This window comes from Oncorhynchus keta, unplaced genomic scaffold, assembly GCF_023373465.1.
Source record: "Oncorhynchus keta strain PuntledgeMale-10-30-2019 unplaced genomic scaffold, Oket_V2 Un_contig_3981_pilon_pilon, whole genome shotgun sequence".
In the NCBI taxonomy this organism is placed as follows: domain Eukaryota; kingdom Metazoa; phylum Chordata; class Actinopteri; order Salmoniformes; family Salmonidae; genus Oncorhynchus; species Oncorhynchus keta.
Window position 1 is genome coordinate 178,150 of NW_026287538.1, and position 12,527 is coordinate 190,676.

The following is a 12,527-nucleotide window of genomic DNA, read 5'->3' on the forward strand; positions in this document are numbered from 1 at the left end:
TGGCCCATTGTGACCATTAAACAATGCATGATGTGGCTTTGTTTGTACTCTGAAGCTGTAGGGGGGAAATTACAGGGAATCTACATCTGTTTACATTATAAATAATATGATCTACAATTAATATAAGCTGAACACTCTGCATTGTTCGCCACCTGCAAATGTGTGTTCTAACAGTTATAAACGCTGCAAAATGCAGGAGTGGAGGAGTCATTCTGAGAGAGGTCTGGTTGGTTGTAGAGCTCCTTTGTAAACACACACATAGACAGAGGGGTGTGTGTGATTTACCCAGCTGAAGGTCAATCTCCCATAGTGACATTAAGAGCATGTGCAGTTCTTTTCCACCTCACTCTCTTAGAACACACAAGACCACAGTAGTAGCACAACTAAGTTCTAATGTACAACTATGACTGCACAACTATTCCAAGGCCTACAAGTGGAATATTAAAACATATATTCGTTGTTGCAATCCAATTTAAGAAGCAAATGAGTTCCTGATGTTGCATAACATTGGTCATGGATCCACAGCGACACCTTTTTATGACTTGCCTGTGTGCTGTCGGCTTGTACGTGTTGTTCAGTGAAGTCATATACTGTCTGTGGCGTGTGCAGGGAGCGGTTTCCCTTTTGGGTGCCTTGTTTCTCATGGAAAGATCTTGTTTGTCTGAGCTGAATACACATGCAATGACATCTGTTTAATGCATATCTCTGACTTCAATTACCTTTGCAAAAACTATTTTTGGGGGAAATTACAATATGTAAGTCAAAATGATATAGGGGAAACAACCTTGCAGTAGATCACTTGTTTTTGCAAAGCAGGTTTGGCAGGTTTCCTGTCTTGTTTTGGCGGTTGCCCTGAGCTTTTACATGTTAACCTGATTTGCTTTGTGTGTGTGTGTAAACACTTTTCATTTTTGTATATTTTTTTTACATGTTGGGCGATAGGAAGTAGGACTGCAGCATGGATGAACAGCCGTAATTGTTTCCCTTCTCTTCCTCACTATGGTTCCTCTTTTTCTCTCCCACAGCTCACCCTTACAGAGAGGGAACAGCAGGCCCATACGCTTTGAGCCACCAATGCTGGACTTCCATGAACAGTGAGTTAACTTCCTCTACCTACAGATACACCTGCAAGTAGCCTAGCGCTTAGAGCGTTGGGCCAGTAACCGTGAAGGTAGCTAGTTCGAATACCCAAGCCAACAAGGTGAACCATCTGTCTGTGCCCTTGAGCAAGGGACTTAACTCTAATTGCTCCTGGGTCGCTGTTGATAATGGCAGACCCTGGCTGTGACCCCACTCTCCGAGGGTGTCTCACCCCACTCTCCGAGGGTGTCTCGGGAGAGTTGGGATATGTAACAAAAACACATTTCCAATTCACACGTGTTTAACATAGGGCTGGGCATTAGACTGTATTTTACTATATACCAGTATATTTGCACGGACCGGTTTGGGTTCTTACGTTACCTTCTATAACTATTTGAATGTTTGGTTTGTTAAATGTGATACGCTGTGTGTGTGTGTGTGTGACGTCCATTTTTATAGTTTACTCCTCTACTTGAGTCATCCCTCTCCTCTCTCTCTCCATGCTGCTTTCCACACAGACCTAGTCCCACTCCCTGTCACTCAAGGAGTGCATTTGTTGCTTGACCACGACACTTTTGTTCAGTCTGCATGGTCAACGCAGCACATGCAACAATGTTGATGAAGATGTTGCCACTTTGATTTGAATATAAATCCACAAGCATTCTATAATTACATTATTTGTTTGTTTCTTACATCTGCAAACAGCTAGTTTGTATTTTCTTAGCAACTTAAGCTAAATCGTCTTAGCCAGCTAATAAAAGTACTGAGTCAGAGCAAACGTAGCTAGCTAATACAGACTGATACCAGTACTGGTGGAGGCTTAAATCAGCATGTTGTTTGTGCAACAGTATCTTCTAAATCAAAGAGGAATAGGCTAATAATTAATATGTTGGCTATATGAATACAGATTTAATGTAGCCAAAGATTATAGGTTCCTCTAGGAAACACTGAACATCACTTTGGTTCCTACCCTGTCACAATAACTTGTCCATGTCAAACAACACTGTGTTCAAAGTGCCCACTATTATTTATATTCTAACTATAGAATTATAATAAACATTTCCATGGTTCCAGAAGTTCACCTAAGTGTTTTGATCTAAATCACAATTACAACATTTGGTTAAAAATAAGACCTAGTATTTTTGCCCATGTCATGGCAGTGTGGAAATGATCTCAAATGAGTCCAGGAAATGCGGAAATTGATGGAAATGCAGGAAATTATTTTAGGTTGAAGTTGAATTGAACAGTATAAAACAATCAGAATGGAGAAAGACCCATTGAAATAATTTAGAATGTATGTGTTGCCACCGTAGGGTGTCACACTACTCATAAAGCAAATGTAGAACTTTTATTAATCAAAAACATTATATACTGTCAAAAATGTGAAAAATACCATTATATGATATTTTGGCCATATCGCTCTGCCCTAGTTTAACAAGCATTTCGCTACACCCGCAATAACATCTGCTAAGTATGTGTATGCGACCAATACAATTTGATAATATAGACTTGTACATGTGTGAAATGGGACAAATTCGACCAACTATTCTGTTTATTTTCTTCCTGTCACGTTGTTGAGATGTACATTCTGTGCATCACCCTCTCAGATCATTTGACAACTTGGCATTGATACTTTTTAAACGTGCTCTTATCTGCTGGGTATTTCCACAGTTAAGAGAAGAGCCCTCCTGGAGCATGATCGTTTTATCATCATCTGTTAGGAGAGACAAGGAAATGGAAATCAAACAGATTTTCTTTCAGACTCCATTTGACCCCATTAGGCCTATATGTTTCTGACAGCTATATGTGCAACAGCTTTCACAACACTGTTTCTCTTCCTGTTCCCAGGCCTGTTGGAATGCCAAAAATGGAGAAAGTTTATTTGCACAATCCTAGTGCAGAGGAAATTAGCTTGATATCTATATCAGCAACAACTGCACATTTTCATGCATCATTCTTTCAAAACAGGGTGAGTAGCTAATAAGTATAACCCTATTTCTGTGTCCCATTCCACAAAGATGCAGCATTAAGGCAGGACGTCAAAATTGGCGTGTCACAATCCCAAGGCACCTTAAAATGCTGCCTACCAATTTCATCTTAAATGTCAGTTACCTACTGAGGAAAGTGCTACCTACATAGGTCATTTTGGAGCCCAGGTAGGCAGCAAGCTTCCTTTTGGTTTGGGACACAGCCGATGTCTCCTGTTCTACAGGCATACGCACGGCTTGTTGAAAAGCTGAAAGAATAAGCCCTGTGTTTGTCGGTGGACAGAGGCTCATTTATCCGGCCATTCCGATTCCCCTGCCTGTCAGTCTGACCATGTGACCTGGCTGTTATGGGTATCATGTGCTGGTTTTGTACTTTTTGAAAAACAAGAGGCACGTGCTCAACTGTCAACATTCCGCCATCTTGGGCCTTTTAACTGAATTGTGAAAGTCATGACAGCTCTGAATCCAGTGCACTCCTGAACAGAGGAGATGGTGGATGGTGTGCCTGTGCTGCTCAGCATGTTTGAGTCCTGAGAGTAGAGCAGGAAAATCAAGTCAAATAAGGAAGAATGTTGGCTGGAGCAAAAACGCCCTCTTTCCACCTGGTATTTAAACATTTTTATTGTTAAAGCGATTTGTTTATGTCTGGCTGTCATCCAGTATATTCTAAAACGATATCGCATCATGACAAGAATCTTCATGTTTACTGCTTTATCACACCCAAGACTGACCTTAATTGGTTGGTTACATTTACAGTTCCAAAAGTAGCTCGACCTTTTGATTCCAATCTTTTGATTGGATAATTGTCGTGTTATTTCTCGAGTTAATTCATCCCATCCCTTCTCTTCTCCCTGTAGATAATTCCACCAGCGGGGAATACGTCGTTTGATGTGGTCTTCCTCGCTCGAGTAGTAGGAAACGTAGAGAATACTTTATTTATTAATACCTCGCATCATGGAGTGTTTACATATCAGGTGTGTATGAATACATATGTTTACAGAATCACATGTCATATCTATACTAATAATTAATCATGGAGTGTTTACATGTCAGGTGTGTATGAATACATATGTTTACAGAATCACATGTCATATCTATACTAATAATTAATCATGGAGTGTTTACATGTCAGGTGTGTATGAATACATATGTTTACAGAATCACATGTCATATCTATACTAATAATTAATCATGGAGTGTTTACATGTCAGGTGTGTATGAATACATATGTTTACAGAATCACATGTCATATCTATACTAATAATTAATCATGGAGTGTTTACATGTCAGGTGTGTATGAATACATATGTTTACAGAATCACATGTCATATCTATACTAATAATTAATCATGGAGTGTTTACATATCTATACTAATAATTAATCAGGTGTGTATGAATACATATGTTTACAGAATCACATGTCATATCTATACTAATAATTAATCATGGAGTGTTTACATGTCAGGTGTGTATGAATACATATGTTTACAGAATCACATGTCATATCTATACTAATAATTAATCATGGAGTGTTTACATGTCAGGTGTGTATGAATACATATGTTTACAGAATCACATGTCATATCTATACTAATAATTAATCATGGAGTGTTTACATGTCAGGTGTGTATGAATACATATGTTTACAGAATCACATGTCATATCTATACTAATAATTAATCATGGAGTGTTTACATGTCAGGTGTGTATGAATACATATGTTTACAGAATCACATGTCATATCTATACTAATAATTAATCATGGAGTGTTTACATGTCAGGTGTGTATGAATACATATGTTTACAGAATCACATGTCATATCTATACTAATAATTAATCATGGAGTGTTTACATGTCAGGTGTGTATGAATACATATGTTTACAGAATCACATGTCATATCTATACTAATAATTAATCATGGAGTGTTTACATGTCAGGTGTGTATGAATACATATGTTTACAGAATCACATGTCATATCTATACTAATAATTAATCATGGAGTGTTTACATGTCAGGTGTGTATGTTTTATATAATGTGTCACTATGTATAATAATTCTGTAATATGTTTGTATTCTGGAGGTGTGTTCTGAACACTGTATATAAGGATCCTTTGTGGGTTGCATTTTCTGCTGGTTTTCTCCCTTGACTCCTCAGTCTTAGTCCCTGCTGTAGGTCCCTGTTGTAGATCAAGTAGGTCCCTGCTGTAGATCATGAGTCTTATGTTGTTGGTGTCTTATCCCCTGCAGGTGTTTGGTGTGGGCATCCCCAACCCCTACAGGCTGCGGCCATTCATCGGGGCCCGAGTCCCAGTCAACAGCAGCTTCTCTCCACTCATAAACATCCACAACCCACACAGTGAGCCACTGCAGGTAGTGGAGATGTACTCTAGTGGAGGAGACCTGCACCTGGAGCTCCCCACAGGGCAACAGGGAGGAACGCACCATCTGTGGGTGTGTATAGATCAGGACAGTCGGGGGCTTTTAGATTATTTTCCTGTTACTTCTACACCATTAGAATTGGAATTGAGACAAATACCTGACCAGAACGGATTTTTAATTGGGCAACTACTTGATCCCTGAATAGTGTCTTTTCTGTTCTTTCTTCCTGTGTGGTTGTCAGGAGATTCCCCCGTTTGAGACGAAGGGGGTGATGAGAGCCAGTTTCTCGTCGAGAGACGCAGACAACCACACGGCCTTCATCAGAATCAAAACAAACGCCTCCAACCAGGACGAGTTCATCATCCTGCCTGTAGAGGTGGAGGTCACCTCGGGTACGTTTCCAATAGCAACGCCTCACCATACGTTTCCAATAACAATGTTTCCAATAGCAACGCCTCACCATACGTTTCCAATAACAATGTTTCCAATAGCAACGCCTCACCATACGTTTCCAATAACAATGTTTCCAATAGCAACGCCTCACCATACGTTTCCAATAACAATGTTTCCAATAGCAACGCCTCACCATACATTTCCAATAACAATGTTTCCAATAGCAACGCCTCACCATACGTTTCCAATAACAATGTTTCCAATAGCAACGCCTCACCATACGTTTCCAATAACAATGTTTCCAATAGCAACGCCTCACCATACGTTTCCAATAACAATGTTTCCAATAGCAACGCCTCACCATACATTTCCAATCGTAATACTTCAATACTTGTATCTGTGACTGGCTGATTGAAACATCTCCTGATCCTGTGTGTCTTTGTCCTCAGCACCAGGAATCTACTCCTCAATAGAAATGTTGGACTTTGGAACGCTACGCTCACAAGGTGTGCTGTGTTCACTTCACGTTTATACCCTCATTCTCCAATGGGTCAGGCTTTCGTGAAATATTTGAGTGATTTGGACGTTTGAAAATGGTTCTTGGGTGATTTGATTAGTTGTTTATTGTATTTTCTGTTTAAATGTTTTACAGATCGACCAAAGCAGTTGAATTTGCATCTTCTCAATTCCGGAGCAAAAGATGTGCAAATAATGAGCGTTCGAGCGACGCCGTCAAACGATGCCATCACAATAGACTTCAAGGCCGTCACGCTAAAAGCTGGAGAACATAGATACACCAAAGTCGCTAGTATTAGTTTTGATGGTAAGTGAGCTATATTGCTCAGTACTCCCTATACCTTCTGGAATTTCTCCTGCATATTGCACCTCTGCCTTTTTGTTCCAACCTGTTTTGACACGGTTTTGTTTTTTTGATTTCCAGCTTCGAAAGTTCAAAAAGCTTCCCAGTCCTCTGGTAAAATAACAGTAAAAGCGAAAGAGAAAAGCTACTCCAAACTTGAAATCCCATACCTAGCTGAGGTTCTAGATGGGTAGGTTTTTCTGTTTCCTTGACCAATAACAATGACAAGTAGTTTATTTAACCAGTGAAAAGAGAAGTAGTATTATTATTTTTTTACTTTAACAAATCACCATTACACAATTTCTGAACATTTGAAACGTCTCCACTAACTCTCCTCTCCATCTGTGTGACAGGTATTTGGGGTTTGACCATACGGTCACGTTGTTCCACATCAGAGACAGTGTGCTAGAGCCAGTGGTCAAACCCATCCACCTCACCAACACCTTCCACTTTGCCATCCGCATCCATGACGTGTCCCTTCCAGATGAAGCCAAGACCATGTTCTTAGTGAGTAACTGTTATGAACTGTATCGTGTTCCAGAGGCCTGTTGCTGTCGGCCAACTCAAAGCTTGCAGGCTTTTGTTCCAACCCAGCTTAAATACAACCAACTTCAATAAATTACTAACAAGTCTTAAGATAAAAACGAGCTACTTTATTGATCCCTGGGGGGACTTTGGTTTGTCAAGTATTAAACGTGTTGAACTGCTCTGTTGTCCTCTGAGTGTGTCGTCAGGTGGCAGCGTATATATGAACGGTCCTGTGTTCTCCTCCTCAGGTGCAGAACTTCAGTGAGCCGGTGTTGATCCCCCCTCAGGAGTCTCGTTACATCTTCTCCCTCCACTTCCAGCCCGTCCGGCCCTCCAATCACATCGACAGCAACATCCTGCTGGTCACCAACGCCTCCAAGTTCCACCTCCCCGTCCGCGCCTACACTGGATTCCTGGAGGTACTGCAACACGCACACACTGGGGAAATAGTGTACACACACAAATTAAATCCTTCACACACTCGAGTACATTGTGGGGGAAACACCTGCAAATGCATTTTGTTACGAAACCCATAACTAGACCTTGATCTCTTGGTTGCCAGTCCAGGCAGATTATCATTTGTTCAGATGGTGACTAAACATAAATATGTGCAAAAAGGAAAATTCTGAACAGTTATACCTAAACGAAAAATGTGAAATCAAAACGAAAGGCCTCATGGCCACCAAACCAAACAGCAGCCTCACGTCTTGCAAGCTGGGACACTGACTGATGATCACCTGATGTGCTTATCAACCTGGCTGAACAAGGTTCCTACTACCCCCTGGAGGAATGGTGTGTGGAAGTGTTCCCTGGATAGGGGTGTTGGTGCATGTCCTAATACTAACCTGGCCCCCATATCATAACAATATACTCTCATTTTTCTCTTCCTCCCATCCTCTCAACAGCCCTTTGTCCTGCCGCCCAGTCTGCAAGACAACTTCCTGGACTTTGGTGTCCTCAGCGCTACAGACACCAGCAGCATCCTGTTTGTGGTTGTCAACAGCAACCCCATCGAGGTGGGCTCACCCTCAACACCCCTCTGCTCTGTAGACTTCCCATAATAAAGCAGTACAGCTCTTTTTGAATGCATGGGTAACTAATGCTTCACTAGAGGTGGCTACCTAGTATCTCTCCTTCACCTCAACTTGTTTGAAAACTGATTGGATTAGTGTGATGGAAAAGGAGACGAGTCATTTTCTCACTCACTCGTACAGCTGGTGATCCGGCCATGGCTGCTGACAGGAGAGAGTCTGAGTGTGGAGCTGTTGAAGATCGAGAGAGGCAACAGAACCACGGTGCTGACCAAGACCAGAGAGCTACACAGCGCCTCAGCTTCTCCTCACAAAACGGTAACAGCATCACAACTACTACTGTCCCTGGACTGGCTGAATCTAGAGGTACTTGGTTGGAGATAATGGAGGTCATTTAAGTCTGCTATGAAATATATGTTCTCTCCATTTTCTTTTCCTTGAAATATTAGTTTATTTTTTAAACATTTTAGTGTTATCCAGAGTGACTCAGGCATTCATCTTAACATAGCTTGGTGGGACAATCACTTTTTTTCACTTAGTCGGTGATCCAATCCAGCAACCTTTCTGTTACTGGCCCAACCTCTTAACCACTAGGCTACCTGCCGACCCTACATATTTTGTATGTGAGCACTCTCATGGTCCTGTACAGATGGAGTAGAAAGGAGGTGTGTATAGATGACTACAGAATGCTGTGTTCATCTTCTAGGAAACACCAACAAAGTGGCCTTGTGTCTGAGAGCAGTAGGTAAAGTAGATGGAAATCAGGAGGCTGACTGACTGCTCTGTTGTTCCACCTGCAGGTGATCCTAGCCTCGGGCTACTACGCTGCCTTCCGGGTCACCCTGGTGGCTAAAGACCTGGAGGGGGCCTACGACGGAGCTATCCACATCACAACAGACTACCAGGTATACCTGTCAACTGGCCCGTTGAAGTGCTACTGTCACTAAGTCCTGCTATTTGAGTTGCTACGGCAACTATATACGTTTTACTTTTGTGAAATTGTTCTATTTGGCCAGGGCTCACTTGAAATGGAGATGTCAATCTCAACGTAACTTCTCTGGTTAAATAAAGGAAACACACACATAAACGAAAATCATTACATAAAATGCATCAATTTGTTCATTGCTGCTGTGTGATGTTCAAGAATTGTCAGTGCTCTTCATTCCTCTTCTGTAAACAGATATTAACGATACCAGTGAAAGCAGTCGTTGCAGTGGGCACGTTGACCAGCTATCCCAAACACATTGTCCTCCCGCCATCTTTTCCGGTTAGACTAACTATATTTTACTTGTCGTAGATTGCTATATTGTTTTGAGTGTATCAAACATTTTTGTATTTTGCCTCTATGCTATTTTCTATGTGTTTTCTGTCCCTCCCAGGGTAAAGTAGTGCAGCAGAGTCTAAGCATGGTGAGCTCGTTCTCTCAGAAGGTGACCCTGCAGCAGATCCACTCTCTGACTGAGGACTCACGTTTCTACTACAGGAGACTGAAGAACAACCGGGACGAGCTGGAACCCAAACGCAAGTCGAAGGTCGCCAAGATTTATTTTGATGCCAGCTTGCAGTGTGGCGACCATTGTTATGTGGGACTACCGTTTGTTCTGAAATGTGAGTATTTTTGGTTATTGGCGTTATTCTTTAATGGTTTCTGGTTAGTTTGCTGCTGTACCTAGCGAACTTGTTCTTCATTAAAACATGTTGAACTTTCAGCTGAGAGCAGACCGCCTGGGCTGTCAATGCAGGAGGATATGTGGGATGTGGATGTAGATTTGTATCAAATGCTCCGTCGGCGATGGAAAGCACTGAAGGAGAGTTCAGGACACATGGCGGAGGCGGTGTTTGAGGCCAACGCTGACCTCCAGAAGAACATTGAGACCAGAGTGTCAGCTCAGCTGAAGTGGCCTTCTATCATGAACTCTTCCCAGCAGGTCCTGTTCCCTCTCACCAGCCTCACCAGCTCATCGGTGAGGTGGATTCATTAACATCAATTCTATGAGAATATCTCAATTGCATACTCCTCACGTCCTCTTGGGGAGGTTTTGGGGAGGGGACAGGGCGCGGGGATTATGCAATTGAGATCTTTCCTATGTCTAGCTTAGAATATTAATTGCGCGCTCCCTCAACTTGAGACATCCGTGGCATTGCGTTATGTGACAAAACGGCACATTTTTACTGTCCCCGGCACAAGGTGCACCTGTGTAATGATCATGCAGTTTAATGAGCTTCTTGATCTGACACCTGTCAGGTGGATGGATTATCTTGGCTAAGGAGAAATGCTTACTAATAGAGATGTAAACAAATTTGTGCACAACGTGAGAGAGAGAAGATTTTTGTGCATATGGAACATTTCTGGGATCTTTTATTTCAGCTCATGAAACATTGCACCAGCACTTTACATGTTGCGTTTAGATTTTTGTTCAGGATAGATTGGCAGGCCCAGGGGTGGTTCCCTGACCATGTGACCAGAGCAACTCTAAACTAAGGCTATAACTAGAGCCAAGAGTTTTCCTGGTCAAGTCACACGGTCAAGAACAACTCTGGGTCCTGTACATGCTACTGTATTGAGCCTTCTGTTCTAACCAGCAGTCTTCTGTTGCCAGGAGATAGAGGTTGTCTTGGAGAACCCAGCTGACGTTCCTGTCTATGTCCAAGTCCTGCCATTAGCCCTCTATCCCAACCTCCCGGCTGTCACCCACAAACTGGCACAAATGTGAGTAGCCTTCAATATGCACTTGTAGTTTGCTAATAGTGATCATGTCTGTCACCCATTTTGGCAAAATGTTTCACGTCACACTGATGGGGTTTCTCCACCATAGAGTTAGAATGAATGGAAAATAATTCTAGAAGTAATTCTATGGTCTTAATATTCTTTCACGCCAGGTTTCCCTTGGAGAGGCTCCCACACTTCACCCCCGACACAATGGAGTTCCAGGTACACAGAAACCATGTGAGTTTACTTTGCTCTGTCTTTTAGTCCTGTGTCATGCCAGTTGATCAAATACAATACCATGTTTGAGACTTGAATCTCTCCTTCCCCTTTGCAGTCGCCTGTGGTCAGAGGCAGCGCAGGCTTCGCCGAGGGCTCGACGACACAACCCTACGTTTACAACCTAATGCTGCAGCCAGAGGAAGTGAGGTCGCTACGTTTGAAATTCTCCCCCGTCAGCAACCACACGGTTTCCTCTCTGCTTATGCTAAGGCATGTTAACCCTATAGCCTGTAACCAGTTGTCCACTTACATAAGTCTCTGGTTTGTGTCCCAAATGGCATCCTGTTCCCTATATTGTGTACTACTTTTGACCAGGGACTATGGGGTTGTGGTCAAATGTAGTGCACTATATAGGGGATAGTGTGCCATTTTAATGTACAGTGTTTATTTATTTATTTTTCATTTTATTTAATGAGGCAAGTCAGTTAATAACACATTCTTACAATGACAGCCTAGGAACAGTGGGTTAACTGCCTTGTTCAGGGGCAGAACGACAGATTTTTAGCTTGGCAGCTCAGGGACTCTATTTAGCAACCTTTCGGTTACTGGCCCAACACTCTAACCACTAGGCTACCTGCCGTTTATGCTAACTGCTTGAGGTCAGGATCACTCTGAAGTTTCGGCAAGCTCTGATGCTGCTTCTTAAAATCTGCACCTCTGAGGGCAGGGTGCTGATTTGAGCTATGAATATCTCTGTTGGACTGAGGAGGACGGGCAGAAGAGGAATATAGTCTCCCAGGTGCTGTAGTAGCTACAGGGTTACAGAGAGAAGTCAGCAGTCAGACCATATATCTTTTACAGCCTTTGACTTAAATGTTTTTTTAACTTTCTCGAAGTTCATTTGTCGACTTGGCCATATTGGTGGTTGTGTGGATGAATGAATTGCAATTTGAATCATATCGTTTGTGTGAATAAAATATAAACTGCTGTTTATTGTACTATTGATAACTGTTATGTCTCTACAGGAACAACCTGACGGTGATGGAGTTCCTGGTGGTGCAGGGTCAGGGCAGCTATGAAAGGCTGAAGGTAGGGGGCAAGGCCCCGGGACCAGGGGGATTCCTCAGGTTCAAGATGACTGAGTCTCTACTGAAGGACTGCACAGACAGTGAGTGGTCTAGAATCCAGTTTGTTATAGATCCCTGCATGCACAGACAGTGAGTGGTCTAGAATCCAGTTTGTTATAGATCCCTGCATGCACAGACAGTGAGTGGTCTAGAATCCAGTTTGTTTACTGCATGCACAGACAGCTCTAACCACTAGGCTACCTGCCGTTT

The 12,527-nt window shown here is 42.3% G+C and overlaps 1 protein-coding gene across 4 annotated transcripts in view; it reads left to right on the forward strand.

The window, feature by feature from the left end:
- Positions 1 to 12,527, forward strand: part of LOC118374885 (transmembrane protein 131-like) — a 34,614-nt gene that overhangs the window by 9,318 nt on the left and 12,769 nt on the right. For 3 of the 4 annotated variants that reach the window (XM_052509096.1, XM_052509098.1, XM_052509099.1), the window contains exons 4-23: positions 1,026 to 1,094; positions 2,929 to 3,049; positions 3,926 to 4,042; positions 5,319 to 5,522; positions 5,692 to 5,842; positions 6,293 to 6,349; positions 6,496 to 6,666; positions 6,784 to 6,892; positions 7,056 to 7,209; positions 7,479 to 7,649; positions 8,136 to 8,246; positions 8,445 to 8,579; positions 9,062 to 9,166; positions 9,442 to 9,528; positions 9,641 to 9,869; positions 9,972 to 10,225; positions 10,862 to 10,971; positions 11,142 to 11,208; positions 11,306 to 11,460; positions 12,216 to 12,358. In XM_052509096.1, the coding sequence (XP_052365056.1) occupies positions 1,026 to 1,094; positions 2,929 to 3,049; positions 3,926 to 4,042; positions 5,319 to 5,522; positions 5,692 to 5,842; positions 6,293 to 6,349; positions 6,496 to 6,666; positions 6,784 to 6,892; positions 7,056 to 7,209; positions 7,479 to 7,649; positions 8,136 to 8,246; positions 8,445 to 8,579; positions 9,062 to 9,166; positions 9,442 to 9,528; positions 9,641 to 9,869; positions 9,972 to 10,225; positions 10,862 to 10,971; positions 11,142 to 11,208; positions 11,306 to 11,460; positions 12,216 to 12,358 (2,720 nt within the window). The remainder of the gene's footprint in view (positions 1 to 1,025; positions 1,095 to 2,928; positions 3,050 to 3,925; positions 4,043 to 5,318; positions 5,523 to 5,691; positions 5,843 to 6,292; positions 6,350 to 6,495; positions 6,667 to 6,783; positions 6,893 to 7,055; positions 7,210 to 7,478; positions 7,650 to 8,135; positions 8,247 to 8,444; positions 8,580 to 9,061; positions 9,167 to 9,441; positions 9,529 to 9,640; positions 9,870 to 9,971; positions 10,226 to 10,861; positions 10,972 to 11,141; positions 11,209 to 11,305; positions 11,461 to 12,215; positions 12,359 to 12,527) is intronic. The other variant, XM_052509097.1, reaches the window with a different exon arrangement.